Source organism: Chlorocebus sabaeus, chromosome 20 (genome assembly GCF_047675955.1).
Source record: "Chlorocebus sabaeus isolate Y175 chromosome 20, mChlSab1.0.hap1, whole genome shotgun sequence".
In the NCBI taxonomy this organism is placed as follows: domain Eukaryota; kingdom Metazoa; phylum Chordata; class Mammalia; order Primates; family Cercopithecidae; genus Chlorocebus; species Chlorocebus sabaeus.
The window spans coordinates 134,368,406-134,392,325 of NC_132923.1; the positions used below are offsets into that span (position 1 = coordinate 134,368,406).

Here is a 23,920-nt window from a genome sequence, read left to right on the forward strand (position 1 = left end):
TGACCTCAGGTGATCTTCCCAAAGTGATGGAATTACGGGTGTGAGCCACCGCACCTGGCCTCCTTCCTCTTCCTCTTTGCTCCCCGGCACAGCCATCTTGCCTCCACCCACGGTGCCCAAGCCACTCCTCCCTGCTATCCAGCTCCCATGTGGGGTCTTCTGAGTGTGGCTGAACACCCAACTCCGCCACCTCCACCTGCCCAGCAGGGCCCAGAGCATCTGCACTCAGCAACTCAGAGGGACAATGGTGTCCACTCCTTGGGCACAGTCCTCTGGGGCCACCTGCAGCCTGAGGTTCCCAGGAGCAATGGGGTGCAGGATGAAGCAGCTGACTCAGCAGACACTTGGTGGGCACCGGCTGTGTGCCAGGCCCTGTGCTGGGTACCTTGGTGGAGGGACCATCCCCCTGGGTCAGGGTGGGAGATGGGCATGGAGGGCCTGCTATCCGCCAGGGGGATGAGAACCACGTTGGAGGCCCCGGGAGCTTGTGAGTGCCAGTGCCACCCCATGCCCCTGACCAGCCCAGGGCCTGGATGTACCTGAGGTGAACCCCTGAGGCTGGTTGGTAAGGAGACGCCTTCTGATAGTGTGCCACCCCCAGGCTCGGGCAGAGGTGGAGCCAGGGGTCCCCGAGGCCCAGAGCTGGAGATTCAGGATCCAGGACCTGAGGCAAGGGGCACAGGGGTGTTGGCGTGAGTGTGGCCAGCACCAGAGATCCCAGGGCCGGGAACCTTCTGCAGGGCATGGGAGAGGAGCAAAGAGGCCACGGAGGGCAAGCCAGGGTACTCAGCCCCCCAGGGCCACGGCCGCCAGCAAATGTGGCCCCACCGAGTTATAAACACAGTGTCCCAGAGGCCTGCCCTGGGCCCCTGCCCACAGGCACGTCTTGGTGAGTCCTGTGCCTGCGCACCCTGCTCCTGGCTGCCTGTGAGTGTTCACTGCCTGCTCCTCTCTCCTGGAAGGCGAGAGTGGCCGGGTCCTGCAGATCTCAGCGGGCGTCAGATACGTGCAGCTGTCGGCCTATTCTGAGGTCAGCTTTTTCAAAGTGGACAGAGACAACCAAGAGACACTCATCCAGACCCCATTGTGAGTACGTGTGACACCAACGAGTTAGTTTTGAGTTTGTTTTGAGTTCATTTAGATCACATTAATTCCTTGTCCTTTTTTCCCTGGAGACCTGGGCTAAGTCCTGGTTATGACAAATGAAATATTCGATGTCTGTTCTAAGGAAGCAGCTCCCTTTGATTTCAGTATCTGACCCTTTGCTGTGGTCCCTCTTGCCTTCTGAGACCGCAAGCCCCTGGTCAGAGCCCCCAGTCTCCCCCAGCAATCGGCCCCGAAGCCTCTGGGCCTGGGTACATATCTGGAGGGGAGACGTCAGGACTCCGGCCCTCGGGTGCTCCTGGGAGGAGGGTCGGCTGCAGAGATGCTCAGGCCTCTCTTGATGCAGCCAGGAGGGGAACGGCCCTTACCAGCCAGGCCTAGTTGGGTGCCACTCCCCATGCACACATCACCAGGCCTCCCAGGAACACGCTGGCCCAGGCCAGTGTGCACACGAACCCACATGCACACATCACCAGGCCTCCCAGGAACACGCTGGACCAGGCCAGTGTGCACACGAACCCACATGCAAACAGAGGCCTGAGCTGCAGGACTCCAGGAAGAGGCCTCACTCCAAGCCGCGCCACATGACAGTCCATGCATTTTCCCATTCACAGTCAGAACTTAGCCGTGCCCCAGGCGACCAGACCTGAGTGTACTGCCGCAGCTCTGACACTCCCTTTTCCCACCAGCCCTTCTCCAGAGTTAAGGACAGTCTGACATTTGTGGTAAACTTGGACCCACTGTGAAAGTCAGAATGCGCCCAAGAGGTGATGCTGCTGGAGTTGTCATAAAGAATAATGGGGGCGGCAGGCAGCTCTTCCTTCAAGCTGAGACCTGCTATCTGGCTAGGCCATTTTTCTCTCTGGGCCGCTGTTGATCCCATCCCAGCAGGAGACCTCCCAGAGAGGCTGATTAGCACTCCCTGGACTCAGTATAGGCAAGTCCCAGGGTCCAGGGCATGGACCACGCTGTCTGCCTGCACCCTAGCTTGGTGTGGGGTGAGCAGAGCCAAGCTGCCCCCATTCCTTTGCAGTGGGTTCGAATGCATCCCTTATCCTGTGTCCAGCCCCACAGCTGGGGTGCCGGGGCCCAGAGCTGCCAAGAGAGGTGCAGAAGCCGACGTACCCCTGCCCAGGAGAGACCTGGAGCTGGATTTGGGTGCCCTCCGTGGCCAGGAGGACACCCCCAGTGGCCTGCTTGGTAAGTGGAGCTCACAAACCAGGTGGGGGTGGGTGGGCCCAGGCCCAGCAGTCAAGGGAATGTGCGGTCATGGGGACCCAGAACCAGGCCAGAGCAGGAGCAAGCTGCACCCAGGGTCAGTCGTCACGCGTAGGTGAAAGGAGGAAGGGCCAGGCAGCCGCATCCCCAGACAAGCAGTCCCAGGGGGCTGCGGAGGCTCAAGCCGATTGTTCGTCTCCCCTGAGCCTGGCAGGGGCTCAGCCTCGTAGGGTCCTCAGGGCAGAGTTTCTGGGTCTCCCTGGCTGAGGGCAGCAGACTCACCCAGGCCTCGAGGCCAGTGGCCAGCCTGGACACAGCCCCAGCCACTCCTGCCACCTGGTAGCGCCCACAGTGGCCGCTGGCCATGGCTCTGAGGGGCCGCGGCGCCCACTGCTCTCTCAATTTCTGGGTTTCCTGCTGCTCCACTTCTGCACGGGTGGCCTCATGTTTCCTCATGGAGATGAGGCCTAGGTGCTCCAACAGAACCCCCTGCCCCCAACTCTGCCCCCCAGGCTGGGGCCAGTGAGAACGGCACTTCCATAGAATGTGTGGCCTAGACTTCACACGGATCATTCCAGAGTTACTCATGGAGTTGAGTCAAAGCTTAATCCCTCCCATGCAGTGCAGTGTGCCTGTCACCCTCCTGTGCAGCGTGATGTGCCCACCAAACCCTCCCGTGCAGCGCAGCGTGCGCGTCACCCTCCCGTGCAGTGCGGCGTGCGCGTCACCCTCCCGTGCAGTGCGGCGTGCGCGTCACCCTCCCGTGCAGTGCGGCGTGCGCGTCACCCTCCCGTGCAGTGCGGCGTGCGCGTCACCCTCCCGTGCAGTGCGGCGTGCGCGTCACCCTCCCGTGCAGTGCGGTGTGCGCGTCACCCTCCCGTGCAGTGCGGTGTGCCTGTCACCCTCCCGTGCAGTGCGGTGTGCGCGTCACCCTCCCGTGCAGCGTGGTGCGTGCGTCAAACCCTCCCGTGCAGCGCGGTGTGCACGTCAAACCCTCCCGTGCAGTGAACCGTGTGCGCGTCAGACCCTCCCGTGCAGTGAACCATGTGCGCGTCAGACCCTCCCGTGCAGTGAACCGTGTGCGCGTCAGACCCTCCCGTGCAGCGCGGTGTGCACGTCAGACCCTCCCGTGCAGCGCGGTGTGCACGTCAGACCCTCCCGTGCAGCGCAGTGTGCGCATCAGACCCTCCCGTTTAGTGAACCGTGTGCGCATCAAACCCTCCCATGCAGCACGGTGTGCGTCTCAGTGCCAGAGTGAGGGAACAGTCTTGACAGCGTTGGGAGGCCCTGGGGTGCTGCCAGCCACCGTGTCCTTCTTGCCACAGCCCCGCACCCCAAGGCTCGGTAAACGGGGGTCGGGCGTGGGGGTCCCCACTGTACAAATGCCTGGCACTTTGAGTTTGGGGGCCTTTGAAGAGGGCCCAGCTGACAGCTGAGGTCCCCGGCCCCTAGAGCTGGAATCTGAGCCTGGGGTGCTGCTTGGGGAGGACACAGGCCGCAGGTTCCTGGGTCGAGGAGCACAGGGCAGATCTGAGAGGCTGTGGTGAGCCCAGATCCACCACTTAGTGGGGGTGGGCTGTGCGCCATCACCTTCCGCATGCAGGTAAATGTCCCAGGTTTGATGAGATGCCCCGAATCATCCCCAAATGCGCCTCATATGCCAGCCCTTGTCACCTGCCTTGGCCGACACGAGCTCAGTCTCTGCCATGTCCCTACCCGACCCTGCCCACCACACGAAGCCCCAAGTCCCCTGGAGGCTGTCTCCAGGATTTGCGCAGATGGCACCACCACCGCCTCCCCAAATTCCGAGGCCTCTCCACTCTAGACCTGAGCCCCACCTGCCGCCCCTGAGTCCTCACAGTCCCCTGACCCGGCTGTCCCACTCGGGGGAGCCCCAACTCCGACCATCCAGGCCCCTGGGGCGGGCAGGCAGGGCCAGCCCCTCCCAAGCCGGAGTCCAGTGAGCCTTGGTCTGGACCCCCCTTTCCTGTCCCTTAAGCCAGCCTAGCAGGCCCCAAAGCCTCCCTCACATCTTCCTGCCCAGGTGTGCCTGTCCCAAGGGTGCCCCAGACCTCAGCGCAGCCAGCCACACTGCCTCGTGAGCTCAGCTCAGCTCCAGGCTCTCCTGCAGCGAGACAGGGCTGAGGGGTGTGGTTGGCAGGCTGTGCCTGCGCCCTCTCTCCCGGGCACTGTGTGGCCTGTGACCCTCCTGGTCACTGTCTGCAGCAGCCCCTCTCAGCAGCCAGCACTCCTGGCCAGTCACTTGGCCCCAGGTTCTCCCTGAGGATCCGTGACTCACACAGCTGAAGTGGGAGGAAGCAGCAGCAAAATGGCCCTCGCCATCCTGGAAAGAGCCTCCACCACCAGGGCCACCTTCCATGCCTGTGCCCCTGTCCCCGGAAACCTCACCCAGCTGGTGTCCAGAACCCCAGAGCCTCAGAGCCTCGGGGGTCTGCTTGTAGGGAGCTCATTCTTCTAGGATCAGATGAGGCTCCATCAAACAATGGCTGTGAGCGGAGCAGCAAGCCCGGCATCATTCTTCATATAAAAGAGCATGTGGGCATCCCAGGTGGGACAACAGGGCCCGGCGCCTCCACGGGAGGCCAAGGCGGCCAAGCCTCGGGCCAGCAGGGCCATGGGGGGTCCAGCCCGCGCCCCCTTGTCTGCCTTCACCTCAGTTTATAGAAGCAGTTTTATGCCGCATAGGTGGAATAGCTCTCATATTTCTGTATAAAAATACTTACTGGGCACCACGCCTTCTACTTGGAGAGATTTTTGGAGCCAAGGTCTCGATTAAAACCAGCCTTGTGCCTGAATCGCACCCTACCCCGTGCGGGCCCCTGCACTAGCCCCACTGCCTGGGTCTGGGGGCCTCCCCCAACTGGGGAGATCCTACCTGGGGGCCTCCCCCAACTCTCAGCCCGGCCCAGGCTATTTCTGGCTTGACGATGATGTGAGTGTCTAGCCAAAAATTATCCAGCCCAAAAGAAATGTCCCTTGGGAAACCTAGAGGTACATGCTTTTGTTTTTGTAAGACCTGCTGGGGCTTGAACCCCAGACATTTGGAGTTTGGTGCTAAGCTCTGCCTAGGCCTCATGGGTGCATCCAAGACCAACCCTGGGAGGCTGGGCTGCTCCTTTAACACCGATGTGAAACTAAACCTCTCTGTGCCTCAGTTTCCTCATCTATAAAGGGAGGGTAACAGCAGTGTCCACCCCGAGGACGGATGACTGAGTACACATGCTGGCCTCCACCCCGACCTGTGCAGGGGCACCCTGGAGGGGAGGAGCCTGGCCTGGGGTCTGGTGCAGTCAAGTCCATGCTGAGAAGAGGAGGGGGAGGCCAGAGTCAGGGAGGGGCACTCCAGTAGGCTCCTACTTCCTTTCCGTCACCCAGGCTGGAGTGCAATGGCGTGATCTCAGCTCACTGCAGCCTCCACCTCCCAGGCTCAGGCGATCCTCCCAGCTCAGCCTCCAGAGTAGCTGGGACCACAGGCATGAGCCGCCATGCCTGGCTAATATTTTGTATTTTTTTGTAGAGACAGGGCCTCGCCATGTTGCCCAGGCTGGTCTCAAACTCCTGAGTCCAAGCGATCCTCCCGCCTCAGCCTCCCGAAGTGCTGGGATCACAGGCTGCTTTCACTTTCCTTTCTTAAAACTGGATAACTCCCTCGCGGGAAGGGGCGGGTTGGGCATGTGTCCCAGGGGCACGGTCGGCAGGGTCCTTGCTTTGTCTGTCTCCTGTCTCAGCGACTGGGCCAAGGACCCAGCAGGACTCACCCTAGCACCACACCCAACTAATTTTTGTACTTTTAGTAGAGATGGGGTTTTGCCATGTTGGCCAGGATGGTCTCGAACTCCTGACCTCACGTGACCTGCTCGCCTTGGCCCCTCAAAGTGCTGGGATCACAGGCATGAGCCACCATCCCAGCCTCTTTAGTCTTTATCTTCCCTTCTTTATGTAATCCATAATCCCATTTAGGACTGATTGATCGGGCTTGCTGCTTCCAGACCCCTTCATTCCATGCAGCAGTTGACACAAACTTTTCTTTCCAATTCCCATCTCCCGTTGAAAGTCTGCCCCCAACATGTGGCCTTCACAGCAGCCTAGGACATGCTGGGTTCTCCCTGCCCCAGGACAGCAGGGTGCTGGGCAGAGGGCCCCACTCAGTACCTGGAGCCCAACCAGGCCCCCACCACAGCCCTCAGGCCCTAGGGGATTGGGGACGCTGGCCAGGAGCCCTACAGAGGAAACGGAGTCATTTCGAAGTTTCAGTTCCAGCCAGGACAGCATTCATCCCCAAGTAGGAGAAAACTAAAATAATGATGGCTTAGACGAGAGTAGTCCTGGCTGGGAGGCTGGAGGTATCAGCCCCACTGTGTCAGGAACCCAGCTCTGTCTACCTGGGCCCACCAGCGTCACCCCGAGGTCTGGGGCAGCTCCCGGAGCCCCCTCCCTCAGTCAGCAACCCCTGCTCAGGCCTGGAAGGAGGGGCCAATTCCAGACAGGCCCAGGCCCAGCCGCAGGGAGGCCCTAGAATCAAGGAAGCCCTCACAACCAGCCAATGGGGACCAGGGGCCGGCTTTAGCCGTTGTCCTGAAAGAAAACAAAAGGTGCCGTTCTGAGGCTGTCCCGCGTGTCCAGGGAAAATACACCAGGAATCATTTCCTTGTAAGCGTGAACTTCACATTCTCAAAAAAAAACAAACCAAAGTCCCTTGCTCACACTCTTCCCTGGCCCGGTCACAGCGCTGCTTGCTTGGCTCCCAGACGGGCGTCCTTCCCTCTGGCCAGACCCTTGCCAAGGGGTGGGCCCCGTGGAAGCCTCTGGCCTGGCCTGCAGTGCGTCTAGGGGCCGCGTGCAGCTGTGCTGGTCCCAGCCTCAAGTTTCCGTCTCTGTGCTTACCTGGGAGAGGGCTGGGGACCACGGGATGCAGGATGCCCAGTGAGACCCCTGCCCCGTGGCTGTAGAGACGGCACCTGTGGAAACGTGCCCGCCCCGCACCAACCGTGACACGCCCTCCAGCCACCAAGCAGGATCTCCCACGCGGACGGCCACTCATGTGCAGAGCAGAGACGTCAGGCCAGAGAGCTTCAGGCCAGAAGATAATCCAACATGAGGCCTGAAAGAAACTTGGGTCAGAAAATCTCCAGGGTACCTGCCTGCCGAAGTCCCTTCCGAGGACTCTCCTGAGCCAGTGGCTGAGACACGTGCATCCATGGCGGAAGCTCCAGGTCTGGGCAGCCCTCTGCCCGCAGTCACAGACTACGCACACTAGAAACACCTACCTGCAACAAAGCCCGGCCACAGCCAGAGAGCAGGATGGCTCTCGCCAGGCCCCTTGGGTTGCTCCCCACCGCTGACCCCCTGCTGCGTGGCACAGGCTTCCCCAAGGCCCTGCCACTTTGGCTTCCTCCCGGCAGGCCATGTGCTTAGCATGAGACATGGCTGCTTTTAGCAAACAACACTAGGGTGACTTCAGTCCAGCCAAGATGACTTCTCACTCACATCAGAGCTCAAGAGGGAGAGGTGAGCTCCCTCTCCAGCCACTGGGGACCCCAGTTCCTGTTACCTGTTCTGCCACTGTCATCTTTCTGCACCACCTTATGGTCCTGGATGGCTGCACAGGCTCTAGCCATTATACCCCTATTCCAGCTAGCGAAAGGGGGGAGCATAAGTGGCAAGGAGAAGGGCCCTCCCCTTCTTTTTTCTTTAATTGCTCTATGCATTTATTATTAGCTATTATTATTGCAGAACGAGGGGACAAAAAGCTCACAAACACGCTACACAATTTCATAAGACACATTGCAGGGGAAAAAGTGACTGAGATGGATCAACAATATGCTAGGGTCTTGATGGATGCATTCATGGGGGAGGTGGACCTCTAATTCCTGGTGGAGGGGGCCTCATTCCTGGAGGGGGCATGCCTTCTGGCATCCCTCAAGCAGGGGGTAGCCCAATTGGTAGGCCTGTGAGTGGCCTCATACCAGGTTCAGAAGCACCACGTTTTAACTGTGGACATCAGATGTGGTGGAACGGCAATCATGACCGTGGGCCAGAGGAGCAAGATGCTGCCGCACATGGACCGCAGAATGAGATGTATCCTACAAGATGGCGGAGTCTTCACTGGCGCCTTTACGGCTTTTGATAAGCGTGTGAATTTGACCGCTGTGATTGTGAGAGTTCAGAAAGATGATACCAACGAATGCGAAGCAACCAGAACGTGAAGAAAAGCGGGGTTAGGGCCCTCCCCTTCTAAAGAAGCTTCCTGGAGGCGCCACCCTCACTGCCATTGCTTAGAACTTGGTTACACGGCCTGGCCACACCAGGCCACACAGCCAGACGAGGCCACACAGAGACAAGAAGCGCAGCATGCTGGCAAAGACTCTGTTACCGGAGGAGAAGGGGAGAATGGCCCTTTGCCAAATGGCTCGTCACGAACGCCCCCTGCTGGGTCCCTACAGGTTTATCAACCGACTTGAAAGTCCTGGAGAGGGCTGGCAGGCAAGGACCTGAGTCTCTAGTCACCCCTGCAGGAGGAGCCCAGGGACCCTCACTAGCTTCTCTGGTAAGGAATTGGGTGGGGTACCCTGCCGTGACCCTGAAACAGCCTTTAGTCTCACCCTCCATCTCCACAGACTCTACGCCTGCCGCTTTTGCAGTGAAAGCCCAGTGCCAGGGGTGAGTGTGTGGGGAGCGTGGGAGACGGGCGCTGACCCGGCCACCCTGGGCAGCTGTGCTCAAGCAGCACCCCCGCCAGTCCCAGCTGGACTTTGCCTGGCAGGACACCCGACAGGCCTCACTGTGGCCTCTGCCCCGGGGGTCGTGCATGGGGAGCTGGGCCAGCCTGACCAGTGGGATGTGCTGCCTCCCTGCACTGCTCCACCTGCCACAAACACAAACTGGAATGTTCTCAGCCACCTCCAGACTTCACAGCCTTTGGGCTTTGGGGCACAGAGGTCGGGCTGCCCTGGGGAGAGGAGGGAGAGAAGGAGGGCTTTGAGAGAGCACGGACATGAGTCAGACCTGAAATCAAGCCAAGCCAAGCCGCCTCACGTTTTAAAGCAATTGCCAATGTCTCAGCATGTTCTGAAGCTCAGGGCAACAGAAAGGAGCCGATAAACACCTGCCACAGATGCCCAGCACACCTGTGTCACCCCCGTGCCACCCCTGAGGTCTCCGGACTGAAGGAAACAGAAGGCCCCGGAAGGCACCTCCTGCTGGGTCAAGGCCACTGGGGTCTCCCAGGAGCACCTCCAGCCCCGCCCCTCATGCCCATGTTGTGGGGAGCACAGGCCTTGCTCCACTGTCTGTGGAGGAGGCTGGAAATTCAGCCCAGCCGTGCCCACCCCAGGGACAGGCTTCCCGGGAGCTCACACTCGCCCCCAGCAGACTGACGTGGACTTGGGGTCCCAGGCATCTTTCCTCCCAGACCTGACAGCAGCCGGGAACAAACCCTCCAGAAACCTGCCTTTCACGCATAGAAATAAGTCGACAAAGAGGGCAAATCCTTTCTCTTTCTGGAGGCCTAATGTCAGTGATACATAATTGCACATCACAATATTTTATTATTTTGTTGATATGAAATGTTTCAGTTGTTTAGTTGTTTTTAACTTTCAAATAAGGATTTGCATTTCGTTGAGAAGAAAAGATGATTTCCAAGGCGTGGATTATTGCCAGATACTCTAAACCCTATTTTGGTTAAATTACAGCACCCAGATTTTAGTAACAAAGCACATTGATTTTATATTCAAAGGATTTTTATATTTAGTCTCTTAACCTTTTGTAATTCCCACCCACAGCTTGCAGCGCAGAACCCTTTTGTGTCCCTTGTTGTCAGTGGGGTGTCTGCCTGGGCCCCGTAATTTGGGCCATTGAGTTGGAGTGCAGGTGCTGCCCATGGCGGGTGGACACGGTCAGGCCGGCTGGGCCCCAGGGCCTCAAACAATCCCCTGGGAATTGGATTTGGGAACGTAGAGAGGCTGCAGGAGTGAGAGGACGTCAGGTTGCTTTTCTTTTCTTCTTCTTTTTTTTTTTTTTTTTTTTTTTTTTTTGGTTTAATGCACAAAACCCTCCCAGTGAATATTTTCAACAGATCTGAGTGGTTTCTCTTTTTCATGTGTTGGACAAATGGTTTTGAGTATTCATCAGATGGGATCTATGAAGAATCAATCATTATTGTAAGATGATTTTAAAAATCAAGGTGCCCTCTGCCACTAATTCAATCTTGCCAGTAAAAGTGTCTGAATGTGCAGCAGAGAATTTCAGGAAATTTCATTGCCTCGTGGGGTGATAACAGCTTTAAATATTAATTGTCTATGGTTAATTATGGCAGAGTGGCATGAAAGAGCCATATTTTTAAAGGAATGTTTGTGCTATAAATTCTTTTTCTAGGAATCACATCATATAGAGGGACTGCCCCAGAAAAACACAGTATAAAAAGATGTGTTGCTTCCAATGCCAGAACAGTGGGTGAAAATGGAAATGAACTCAGACTTCGGGGTGTGCGTCTGCCTAACACTAAGTGGGGATGTTGGAGGGCCAAGGTTAATTCTCTGCCTTCAGGCAGGCGTGTGGGAGCCGAGGGGCTCTTTGGCTGGCAGGCGGGTGGAGCACCCCTCCCTTGGGGTTAAGCAGCCTCTTTGGAGGTGGCTGCTCTTTTGGGTAAAAGCTTAAGCTTTCAGGTTCCCTCCTCCACCACAGGTCCTTTTCTCTTCTCCCAGGTTCCTTCCTGTTCTTCCCTCCCCTTCCCGCCTGGAACGATTCAGTCCTAAAGTCATCAAGTCCTGCCAAGTGAGGCGGCCACTGGGGTCTCAGAGCTGTGTCTGGGTGTTGGGCCCAATGGAGCAGGGAAGCCCCCAAGCACGGGGCCTGAGGGGGTGATGGAGGCAGCGTCCATGGGGTATCCCTGCGCTGAGGGGTGCAGCAGGGCCTACAAGACACAAAGAAGTGGGGACAAGAAGGAACCCGTCAGCTTGCATTCAGGGGTGTGAACTGGGGGTTTGCATCATAGAGAGGAAAGTGAACCTGTGCATTCGTGTGCATGTCTGTGTACACATGGCTGTGTGTGTGTGCACGTATGTGTATGTGCCTGCACAGGTGCGCGTGTGCATGTGTGTGCGTGCCTACACAGGTGCGTGTGTGCATGCGTGTGCATGCCTGCGCAAGTGTGTGTGTGTGCATGTGCGTGTCTGCACAGGTGCGTGTGTGCGTGCGTGTGCATGCCTGCGCAAGTGTGTGTGTGTGCATGTGCGTGTCTGCACAGGTGCGTGTGTGCGTGCGTGTGCATGCCTGCGCCAGTGTGTGTGTGTGCATGTGCGTGTCTGCGCAGGTGCGCATGTGCATGTGTGTGCGTGCCTACATGTGTGCATGTGTGCTTGCGCAGGTGTGTGTATGCCTGTGCAGGTGCATGTGTGTGTGTCTGCACAGGTACATGTGCGCGTGTGTGTGTGCAAGTGTGTGTGTGCCTGCACGTGTGTGTGTGTGCACGTGCGTGTGTATCTGTGTGTATGCCTGCACAGGTGAGCGTGTGTGTCTGCGCAGGTGCGTGTGTGCATGTGTGTGTGCCTGCACAGGTTTGTGTGTCCATGAGCATGTGTGTGCCTGCACAGGTGCATGTGTGCGTGTGTGTGCATGCCTGCACGTGTGTGTGTGCGTGTCTGCGCAGGTGCGTGTGTGCGTGCGGGTGCGTGTGTATACCTACGCAGGTGCGTGTGTGGAGGGAGGTGTGCGTGCGTGTGCACTCACTGTCTGGCTCTGCCAGGGCCCATGGGCAGCGGCTCCCCAGCAGGCAGGAGCAGACACAGCACCCAGGTTCGCATCTGAAAAGAACCGGGGTTCCCTGGAGAAGCAGCAGATCCGGGCTGGGGCAGGATGGAGGAATTTCCCCCACGGAGGGCAGAGGGAGGGGGAGTCAGCTCCCATGCAGACACCCCACCACCCTCACGGAGCCATCACAGTGGACTCCACTGGAACTGGATCAGTGAAAATCCTGCCCCACCCGGCAGCGTGGGCTGAGCAGACCACAGCGTTGCGTCCGTGCCTCTCCTGCCACCGATGCGTAACCCGGGTCTCTCTGTGATGAGACCTCAGACAAGGCCACACGGGGGAACCTTCCCTGAAAGGCCTGGCCTGGAAGCTTCAAAGACGCCAGGACCATGGCAGTCAGGGAAAGGCCCAGGAATGTTCTGGACCGACGGAGACTGAAGACACAATGACAGCTCTCTGCAATGTGTGGTCCCAGGCTGATCTTCTTCCTGTGAGGGACATCACTGGGCCATGGGAAAGCCCGGGCTGGGGTCTGACCCTGAGGCGCGCCCTGCCCCAGAACGACTGTGCTGGGTTATGTGAGGTGAAAAACTTCCTGGTTTGTAAAATGCACTCAAGGACGTGGAGTGAGGAACAAATTCAGCAACGAGGCCGGGCACGGTGGCTCACACATGTAATCCCAGCACTTTGGGAGGCCGAGGCGGGCAGATCACGAGGTCAGGAGATCGAGACCATCCTGGCTAACACAGTGAGACGCCGTCTCTACTAAAAACACAAAACTTAACCGGGCGTGGTGGCGGGTGCCTGTAGTCCCAGGTACTCAGGAGGCTGAGGCAGGAGAATGGCGTGAACCCGGGAGGCGGAGCTTGCAGTGAGCCGAGATCACGCCACTGCACTCCAGCCTGGGCCACAGAGCGTGACTCCGTCAGAAAAAAAAAAAAAAAAAAAAAACGGACTTTCAGACGGCCCAGGCAGGGAAAACATTCTTTGTACTCTACCTGTGACTTTTCTGTAAATGTTTGATTAAATATTTACCCCAAAATGGAAAATACCAGTGCACTCGGAACACAGGGCAGCAAGGGAGTGACGGAGGCGGCGGGGGCCGAGCAGGAGCCTCGAGGCTGCAGCAGCCGTGCAGTCCACCCCCTGCCCCGCAGTCAGAATCTAACCCTGAGGCCATCGGGAGCATCGCACGGGCAGCCACGGCGGGGAAGACACCTGTGTGGCCCCATCCCCCGCACTGAGACCGTGGGGCTAGCTGGCTTGGGGTGCTGATCCTCCCGCCTCAGCCTCCCCGAACTTCAGAACATTCCTGGGCCTTTCCCAGACTGCCGGGGCCCTGGCATCTTTGAAGCTTCCAGGCCAGGCCTTTCAGGGAAGGTTCCCCGTGTGGCTTTGAGGTCTCATCACAGATGGAGGCTGCATCTCTGGCAGACACGGAAAAGGGGAGACAAGATAGAACCCATGGGCTTGGGGCGTGTGAGCTCGGGGTGTGTGTCATAGAGATAAGAGGAAACATCCGTGTGTGCGTGTGTGTGTGGCCTCATACACGCGGCTGTGTGTGTGCTCCTGCTCTCCCCTGGCGGGGCCTGTGAGCGCTTGCTGGTGTGAGCTTGGCTGGCATGGGCACCCGGGCACCTGGGGTCAGAGCTGCTCACTGCAGCCTGGCCCTAGGCCCTCGGCACAGTTTCTGTTCCTCGAGGAGACCCTGGGACAGGGTCTGTGTTGCCGGCTAGGGTGCCTTCATCTCCATCTCTGGTCAACCGCAATGCTGCTGGCAGCCTGTGTCCACTGGCAAGGGGCAGGTGCTGGGGTTGGCCCTCTGAGCGGCCTGAGGGTCCAGCTGGCAGGGCAAAGGGTCTCCCGGTGCAGAGCCTGGCCCTTGTTGTTCAGAGTCACGTAGGGTGAGCCTGAGGCTCTCCAAGGAGGACAGAGGCAAGGCAAGTGCCCCGAATTGTCCTGTGTCCCCCAACAAGGCTGGCCCATGCTCGGCTGCCAACAGGGAGCAGCGGCGGAGTGCGTGGCTGCTACCCCAGCAGGTGGCAGGGGGTGGGTGTGCAGGCCTGGCCCTGGCCTGGTGGAAGGAATGGGTTGGAGGTGCCAGGGGCAGAGACAGACCCTGAGTGTGGCAGCCTGAGGACCGCCTGTGCCTGTGCGAGGGTGCGGGTGCATGTGGCCACCCATGAGTACAGAGCGTGAGGACACGTAGATCCCTCCCGGCAGCTGACACTGTCTTCGTCCCTCTCATTTGGTGCCAACAGAGAGATGGTGATGCTCCCTCTGGCAGAATTCTGCATTCGGGGACTTGGCATTTGCTGCTGGAAGGTGGAGGTGGCCCCCCAGGACCTCCGTGGCCAGCTTCAGCCCTGCCCCAGGCTCTGCAGGTGGCCGTTGTGGCTCGTACAGCCCGCAAGTTGGCACAGCGCTCCCCCTTTCCCTTCCCACTGGGGTGGCTGGGCCCCATCTGTGCAGCGCAGGGACAAGGCTCCCAGCGACGGAGACCGGAGCAGGCCAGGGTCATCACACTTGCCCCGAGAGGCCAGCAGGGACCAGCGTGTCCTCTGCACAGCCCGGCCCATGCGGGATCCCTGTCCAGAGGAACTGCTGTCTGTGCAGTCCCCACCCCTGGCGTCCTCACCAGCGTCGGCCTTAGGGCTCCTGCACCCCACACCCTGCCCCCCAGGCCTTTCCCAGCCTCACAACATGCTGCTGTTCACTGGGCCTTCCTGCTCCCCCACAGTGAGAGTGTGGCCCTGTGGGGGACGCTCGGGGCCCGCTCGCCACACCGCCTTGTCGAGTGTGCTCACTGGAGCTTCTGGGGAGCAGCTGCCCGGCTTCAGAACCACGTCTCAACCTGCCCTGCAGATCCCTCCCAGGCCCACCAGCCCCTCGTGCCCGGCCCCGCCCAGCCCTCAGGTGATGCTGCTCTGGCAAGAAGAGCCCCTAAGGCCTCCTGAGGGCAGTGCCCCTGAACGTCCTCCTCAGCCGTGACTGCTGGGACGCACGTTCTCTGCTGGCCTGATTCTGGTGGGTCTGGACCAGGCCCTCCCACACTCCTTTCTCTCCTGCTCCAGAAGAAAGAAGGCCAATGGCTGGGAAGGGGGTCCTAGGGAAGCTGGCCCATCCCCACCCACCCCGCCCCTGGCCCCAGCCCCACCTCAGTCACCCACACAGCTGGGCCTGCTGGTAGCAGGGGAGGCCTGCGGGAATCCCGCCCACCAGACACGGGACCACGGTTTCCTCCGTTCTCTTCCAGAAGAATAGGGGGCCATGGATTCTACACCGTTTTGCTAAAAGAAGTCCAAACCCCAAGCCAGAGGTGGACGCCACAGTGTTTAGAAGCCTCGGGAGGCAGCCAGTCCCCGGGAGAGCTGGCCTCTGCGGTTGCGCCTCGTCCTGCCACCCTATGAAGCTGCTTCCACGGCTCCGCGAGGCCTCTGTCTATCTGAGGGCCCAGGACAGCCGTGGCAGGGTGGCTCCTGGCCTGTCCTCCCCAGGAAAGCTTCAGAACAGCTCCTGAGAACACAATGGGGATGAAGAGAGCCCTGAGGACAGCAGCCGCGGGAGCCCCGGACCTTGTCCAGGCCCCCAGGCCCGAGTCTCAGTCCTCAGGGGGCCACTTCTGCTCAGCACAGCACCCCCAGAGGATCAGGAGCAAGATGAGGGGCCTGATCCCGTTCCCGCCTGACTGGAACGGCACCCACTTGGCCCCAGCAGGGCTGGTGCCCCGCAGCATCGTCCCCAGGGCCCGGCGGCTCTGCCAGCTGCACAGACAGCTCTGTGGGGGGCTCCTGGAGGCGAGGAATGGGCAGGCACAGAGAGAGCCCCGAGCAGTCCTGTGTTGGCAGCTTTGCCAGCAGACGCGCCCGCACGTCCCAGAAGCGGGTCTGAAGGCAGCAGTGGAGCAACATCAGCATCGGGCTGGCGAAATGCGCAGGAGCAGCCGTGACCGATCAGGCCCTGGGAGCTCCGGAGCATCCTTTATTTTCTGAACATTCAGGAAGGATGGAGGCTACTGGAGACAGAGGCTTAGGATCAAGCACATTTTCTATGCCTCAGGAAAGGCAAGGAGCTGGCGCAGAGCCACACCTGTGATCCCAGCACTTAGGGAGGCTGAGGCGGGAGGATCACTTGAACTCAGGAGTTCAAGGCCAGCCTGGGCCGCATAGGGAGGCCATCTCTATGATAAAATAAAAATATTTAAAAGGGCAAAGGAAAGACCAGCATGGGTTCCTTCTCGGTGACAGTGCCAGGGCCCACGCTGGCTCTGCTGAGGGAGGCCAGGCATGGTGGTGGCCCAGCCTACACCTCCCCGTGGCTCTTGGGTGGCTCAGGTCAGCGGAGCCATTCTGAGGTGTGGGAGGTGAGGAGGGTGAGGGAGGTGAGGACGAAGCCCAGGCCTGGGGATGGCAGGGGAGTCTGAAAGGCCCCCGTGTGACTCGTGTCCCCCCGCGTATTCCTGCTGACTTCTCCAGGCCCTGCCCTGCGTCTCTAATGAGCCACACTTCTCAGCTGACTGACCGACTCCTAAAGACTAATGCCCTGTGTCTGGTCACCTCCGAATGAGACTGTTCTCGTCCCCTTAGGGCCAATAACGTTTTATTTTTTGAATCCACTTAAATGAAATCAACATTTCTGCTTCGGCCTTCCCTCCCCCTGGCCAGGTCCTGGGCCTGCTGCGGTCGTTCTTGGGGCTGGCCTGGCCCGAGCAGCCTTGTTGATTCTGGCAGTGTCCCTGCTTGCTGCCTGGTGCCCTACACAGGTGACTAGGGAGTCTAATTGAGTCCGCCGTAAAAAGATAATGAATTGGCATCCCCTCCAGAGCGGTCGAGCTGCCCGATCCCGTCCCGGGCTGGCTCTCAGCCTCTCAGTTCCTGAGGCCCCATCGAGGTCGTACGGTGACCTTTATCTTGCTTATAAAGCCGTAATTGATGTAATTAAAACTGGCATAAAGGCTTTGGAAGCCACTCCTGAGAGCTGGGCATGGGCACGCCTGCTGGGAGCCCTGCCTCAGTGGGTCGGCCTGGCCGGGAGGTGATGAGCATGGCCTTGAGTCAGGGAGTACCCCAGACACTGCCAGGGACCCTCACTCTCCTCCATGAGTGGTTCCTCTGGGGCCCGTGGAGCCCAGAGTTTGATGAGCTGATGTGTCTGTCACAGAATTTGTCTCCCTGAGCCTTGGAGTGAGGCCCACTCAGGCTGGCGGGCGCCACTCAGACAGGGAAGAGAGGGTCTCCACTGACAGTGGGCACTGTGCTGTCTGAAGGCGTCTCTGCACCTCAGCTTTTCTGAGTTTAATGCCTTTGGGGGGCACTCGCCATCAGACTTTTAGCCTTTTCTTTCTTTCTTTTTTTCTTTTTTTTTTTTTTGAGACGGAGTCTCACCCTGTGGCCGGGCTGGAGTGCAGTGGCGCGATCTCAGCTCACCGCAACCTCTGCCTCTTGGGTTCAAGCGATTCTCGTGCCTCAGCCTCCCGAGTAGCTGGAACTACAAGCATGCACCACCACACCCAGCTAATTTTTGTATTTTTAGTAGAGATGGGGTTTCACTATGTTGGCCAGATGGTCTCCATCTCCTGACCTCCTGATCTGCCCACTTTGGCCTCCCAAAATGCTGGGATTACAGGTGTGAGCCACCGCGCCCGGTCCCTTTTAGCCTTTTCTTTTCAGTGGTTTGGCCTAATGGGAGCAAATTTGCAGACGGGGGCACAAGCAGGATGATGCCCAGGAAGGGGGTGATGTTGGGGGGCAGCTACACTGTGACTAGCAAGTTGGCTCAGCCGGGCACCTGGCCATTGCACAGTCAGCAGCGTGCCCAGGACCAGTTGGGGAGCGCTGGGGACAAGACAGGGAAGTGGGCTCTGCTGGGGACAGATCCACAAAGGGGAAGCTGGGCAGCAGGCAACAGGCGGGACACAGCAGGGCTAGGAGAGGCTCCGTCGGGAGGGGCCACCAGACCAAGGCAGTGTGGGGACCGGGACGGAAGGGCGAGGCCAGCCTGCACCAGACAAGCAGCAATGCCAGGGCCAGAGGGACCAGGTGGAGACGGGCAAGGAGGAGAGAGAGGACTGGAGGACAGCCTGCGTCATGGCCTCGTGGCTGGTATCATGGTCTACACTATGGGGCCTCTGTGGCAGCCCTCACCATGGCCTATGTGGTGGCCTGTGTGGTGGCCACAGGTCGTGGTCTTTGTATGGTAGCTTGTGTGGCCCCACGTCATGGCCTGTGTGGCAGCCTGTGTGGCCACCCTCACCATGGCCTATGTGGCAACCTGCATCATGTGGTGGCTTGTATGGCAGCCTGTGTGGCGTCCTGTGTGGCAGCCCTCATCGTGGCCTGTGTGGTGGCCTGTGTGGCAGCCCAACATCATGGCCTGTGTGGTGGCCTGTGTGGCGGCCCTCATCGTGGCCTGTGTGGTGGCTCACATCATGGCCTGTGCTCACATTACAGGAAAAGCCTCTGGCCATGTGGAGCTGGTGAGTGACAAGGTCCACCTGCTACCTTGAGTCCTCCATGTGCTGGAGACAAACAGTGGGTGACAGGACCAGGGGTGCTGGAGGCCTAGGGACCCACTGCAGTCCTCTGAGCCACAGATGATGGCCCAAACCCCAGAACTGCAGCCATGGAGGTGCCCACGAGGAGGATCTGAGAAGTTTGGGGAGACTTGTGTGGGCGGAGGGGTGTCATGGAGTGAGGGGAGGAGTCAGTGACCAGGGGGAGGGCAGGCCCCTCACCAAGGGGAGGCTGAGCTGGAGGAGGGACTCAGCTCTGCTCTGGTGTCTGCAGGGTGTGGGAGGCGCAGTACACAGCATGAGGGGCTGCTGGCTGCCAGGGCTGGGTGTGTGGCCCCTGAGGAGGCAGGTGAGGGGTCATCTGGCTGAACGTGGTACTTGTGTCCATGGCAAGCGAGGTGACCGTCCAAAGGGGTCTGAACAGAAGAGAGGCCAGCCTGCCCCAGGGACAGCAGCCTCCAAGGTCCCCTGGGGCCCAGGGGCAGGAGGAAACAGGGCCTGTGGGGACAGCGGCCATCTGTAGCCAATGACACTGGGGGACAAGTAGGGGCTCAGGCCAGGGCCACCCTGACGTCAGCAGCAGAGCCCAGGCGCAGCCTTGGAAAATCTGCCTCTTCAGCAAACGCAGAGAAGCCGTGCGGCAGGGGTGCCTGCTTCTGCACAGAGGGTGCCCTGAACAGGAGCAGCTGAGTGGATTTCAAACTTTGCTCCACAGAGAGCAGCCCCGCAGGACACTTTGGCTGGGCCTTCCTGTGCCCTCGTTTTCTTTAGGGGATGTGCAAGCTCGTGTGGCGTTTCTGGCCCAGCATCAGGCAGGGGCCAGGCCGGGCTGAGCTCCGGACCCTTGGCAGGGGAGGGACTGACCTGGCTTCCGTGTGAGGGTCCCGTGTAAACAATGGACTGAAGAGCGAGGGGGACCCAGGAGTTGGGCTCCAGCTGAGGGCAGTGCCAGTGACTTGGTGGGAGACGCTGGGGCCTGCCGGGGGTGTGGCAGGGCAGTGGGCAGCCTTGGGGGTCCGGGCACAGATACGTTTTGAAGGCAGCCTTGATGTCAGCCTTGTTGTTGCAGCTGCAGTAATTGTGGGTGCATAGGATATGGGGCAGGGGCAACTGGAGGCTGACCCCAGACTTTCAGCTTGAGCACCTGGGGGGTGTGGTGCCAACCTCGGGGAAGGCGGTCACAGCCAGGACCCGGGGGCCGCCGCGGGCAGCCTGCAGCCCCGACTCGGGGAGTTCATGGCAGAGGTGGACCTCTGTCTCTCATGGCCAGGCAGCCCCCCAGTGTGACAGCAGAAAGGCCCCCTCCATGGGCCTGTGCCATGTGGCGGTCAGAGCCTGAGGGAGGGGGAGGTGACACCCAGAAGAAAGAGACACAGTGTGGGCTCCTGGATCCAGATGTGCTGGGATCTAGAAGGTTCCTCCGAGCTCCAGGCTGTGGACAACACTCCCCTTCCGCTTTTCACTATTTCTCGTTTCTCTTGCTTGCAACAAAAGCGTCTTGGCCAACCCAGAGGGCCTCCTCTTCACTCTCAGACAGGGACCACACACAGGGGTCTGCCTGCACCTCCAGGGAACCCCCCATGTCAAACCCACATGGGCTCAAGGAACCCGGCTTTACAGGCCCTGGTGTCCTCTGTCTTCTTCCTGCTGAACTGAAAGCCGTTAGTTTCTGTTTGTGCTGCGCAGGGAGGCCTCCCTTTACCGGGCTGAGCCTTGGCTGCTTATCAGCCAGGGGCAGTCACGACAGAGCCTTTACTCTGAGGAGAGCGGGGATGTTGTGAGAACCTGCCTGAAGGCGCCTGGCACTAGCCATTGTGATCACCAGGCAAAGGAGGCTCTTCAAACAGCTTGGCCGGAACCCCCAGCCTCAGCGATGCAGACACCCTCCAGGCTCCAGTGGATGGATGTTTATTTACACACCAGGAATGCCTGCTGGGCTTCTAAAAATACATTTTCCAATCTCCCACCTTGCCCTCGGAAATGGCACGTGGCAGGTGGAGGTCTGAAGCCCCGCCGCCATGTGAACCACGCATACTCGGGGCTCAGGATCCGGGCCCGTTCTGGAGCAGTCACCTTGCCGAGGGTGAGGGCGTCGGCATGATCAGGATACAGAGCTGGCGTCTTTATTGCCCAGGGGGTGTCGATAAAAGACGCAGTCCAAGTTAGCTCCAGTGCAGTCCATGTGGAAACCATCGGTGCGTTAAGAAATGGAAATCATGCCATCAGCAGTGCAGCTCCCGGCCATCGCCCCGGACGTAAATAGTGCCGGGCCAGCAAAAGCTGCCGGGAGAAGGATGTCGGTTAGAGTGTCCTTGCAGAGGGGGGACTCTCTCTCTATAATGCACCATAATGATTAAATTAAGACGCCTCCGAGAGAGATAATTCTCCCACCCGTAATTTGGAGATACTTCTGAGGCTGGTTCTCCTCAGTGTCTCTGTCGCTCCTTACAGAAGTTGGGCTCCGGGAAAGGGGTGTTAATGCCTCCATCCCCAAGGTCCTATCCAGCGCCCTCCACTCACTCAGAGCCCCACGGAGGCGGCTGCCCCAGGGCCCCACGTGAGGGTTCTGCCTCCTGGGATCCGGCCACAAATGAAACTGAGCCCAAACAGACCTGGGCTCCTGTGCACCCCTCAGCAGCCCCCGACTCCTCCTTCCCTCCAGGGCACTGTCCTGGCTCCACCCTTCTATCCACCCTGGAGCTGGGTCTCTTCTGTTTTTTGACGGTGTCACTGCCTGGTGGGGACACTTGTTTGTGGCCCTAAAGCCACCACACCAGCCCCTGCCTCCCTCTCAGAACTCCCCCATCCAGCCGACTCTGGAGCCGACCTTCAGCCCTCAGCACATCCCATGGCCTCCTGCTAGCACCTCCTACCAGTGGTGTGTGCAAGGGGAGGGCCCTCGGGGCAGGGACGTCAGGAGAGCCCCGGCTGCCGGTGGGAGAGTGGGTTCCGATGTGTGTGTGTGTGTGGAGGGGCTGCACTGAAGTTATCTGCTTCAGGCTCAGCCACTGACCGTCCTTGTAAAAGACACAGCAGGGTAGTCCCCGGGGGCTGTAGCTCCATCTGTTGGTGGGCGGAGCCAAAGGGAAGCCCCCATACCTCACACCCTGGGATCCTGGGAGAGGGGCTGAAGAAAGCTAGGATGGGCAAGGGGCTGCAGGGGTCCCACTGAGGGATGCACAGGCTGAGCCCGCCCACAGCCTCCTCCAGTGCCTGAGGGCTTAGGGTCTGCTGCCACTTGGAGGGACTGGCAGCCACCCCCGGTTTCTCCCCTCCATGCTGGTGGAGAACAGGGCCCAATGCCAGGCCCATCTCGACGCATCGCTGGAGCAGAACCGTCTTCCTCATGCTACACTCAGAGGAGGGCACGTGGCTATGCTGCTGAGCACCGGCCTCTCTGGCCAGGGTCCGAGGCCCGGCCCTACCCTGGAAGCGAGTGCCTCGGCTGGCAGGGGGCTGCAGATGGGAGAGCCTTCCTGTCACAGAGCACTGGGCTCCCAGGTGCTGGGGTGGACTCAGAAGGGAATGGGGGCGTCACGGGGCCGTGGACACGAAGGACCCCCACCTCCACTGTCGGTGGCCAGAGGGAGCACCCAGGAGGGACAGTCCCTGCCCCCTGACCTGCCCCCACCAAGACGGCGTCGCTGCTGACGTCTGTGCCCGCTGCCCTGGCCAGAGCCACACTTCAGCACAGCCATGCAGGGCTCCCTCTGTCTCCGTCCCGAACCCCTCACAGGGCCCTTCTTCATTCTGTCTCCTCAGCTGGGGGACACACGCCCCATTGTCCCGGGGCCTGTCAGCAAGTGGATCAGGGCTGTGCCGAGTTCACCGATGTCCTACTGGGGCCGCCCCCACCCGGGTACCACCCCTTCCTGTTCCTGGACAGCCTCCACAAGGTGGGTGCCCATGGGGGGCGGAGAGGCCACCCCACATCACTCAGACGGTCCCTGCCCACCCACCACCTCAACACCCAGGCCACGTGTGCCAGGGGGGTTTCGAGCAGAGCTCCTGGGCCCCCCTTCTGAGCCTCTCCCTCTCCCCTCCTCCTGCCCAATCCTTCTAGAAGGCAAGCAGCAGATCCAGAGGCGGCTTGCACCCCAGGGGGACACCACCCACTGCACAGGAGCCGCCTGGAGGCAGCAGGTAGGAGTGTCCCACCCCACTGGCAGGCATTTGGAGGGTCAGCTCTGGCCTCCTCATCAGCTGGGCCAGGAGGACGGGGAAGGCCCAGGGGAGCCAAGGACCTGGTCTGAGAAGGCAGTGAGCCTACACGGGCCTCGCTTCAGGGACCCCCCCACCAGGGTCTCGAGGGGCTGACAGCTGCCCTGTGACTTGCCTGGGCTGGTACAAAGTGGGCGGAGCTGGAGCCGGTCCATCTGCTTCGATCACTACAACCCCCAGACAGCCGGGTGGACCAGACTATGGGCACGCAGAGGCAGAGAGGCAGGAGGAGCCTGGGGGCTCCCAGAGGAAGGCGGCTGGTGGCCAGGGTTCAGGCCAGTGGTCTAAGGGGATTCTGTGAGCTGGAGGACAGGAGCAGGACCAGGTGCACATGGTGGCACGTGCAAGTGGGAACACCATGGGGGTTTGTAGTTGTCACATCTCACCATCCTGGGCCTGGCAGTGCTACGGGCACAGCACATGCAGGGTCATAACCGGCTGGTTCTACTGGGAGGAAACTGGGGCTTGGGGCCCAGCAACAGCTTCCTCCTCAGGTCAGGACTCTGTCTACAAACTGGAGGCAGCTGTGCACTGGGCTGGGCTGGGCTGGGGAGGCCCCCGCTGATGTGCCCTGGGGACCCGTCCCTCCTGGCCTGAGCCCGAGGACACAATGGCTTGTCCCACCAACCCTCACCTGGCCCCGCAGGCTGTGGAGGAGCTGCTGGGTTGCTCACAGAGTGACCAGCACCCATCCCGCTCCCACCCGCCTGCCAGGCACTCGCTGTTTCTTTTTTTTTTTTTTTTTTTTTTTTGAGATGGAGTCTTGCTCTGTTACCTGCCCAGGCTGGAGTACAGTGGCGCGATCTTGGCTCACTGCAAGCTCCTCCTCCCGGTTCACGCCATTCTCCTGCCTCAGCCTCTCAAGTAGCGGGGACTACAGGCTCCTGCAACCACACTCGGATAATTTTTTTTTTTTTTTTTTGTAATTTTAGTAGAGATGGGGTTTCACCGTGTTAGCCAGGATGGTCTCAATCTCCTGACCTCGTGATCCACCCGCCTCGGCCTCCCAAAGAGCTGGGATTACAGGCGTGAGCCACCGCGCCCGGCCCAGGCACTCGCTCTTGTTTTCTTGGGTGGAAGCTGTGATGTTTGGGATTC

General features: G+C 59.8%; 1 protein-coding gene across 3 annotated transcripts in view; it reads left to right on the top strand.

The window, feature by feature from the left end:
• MORN1 (MORN repeat containing 1) overlaps positions 1-23,517 on the top strand; it is a 48,615-nt gene extending 25,098 nt beyond the window's left edge. The window contains exons 9-12 of one of the 3 annotated variants that reach the window (XM_073007925.1): positions 963-1,086; positions 2,138-2,304; positions 22,364-22,497; positions 22,665-23,516. In XM_073007925.1, coding sequence (XP_072864026.1) covers positions 963-1,086; positions 2,138-2,304; positions 22,364-22,497; positions 22,665-22,748 — 509 coding nt within the window. In that variant the 3' untranslated portion in view covers positions 22,749-23,516. Of the gene's footprint in view, positions 1-962; positions 1,087-2,137; positions 2,305-22,363; positions 22,498-22,664 lie in introns of all 3 variants that reach the window. The other 2 variants (XM_073007924.1, XM_073007923.1) reach the window with 2 other exon arrangements.
• The last annotated feature ends 403 nt before the right edge of the window (positions 23,518-23,920 follow it).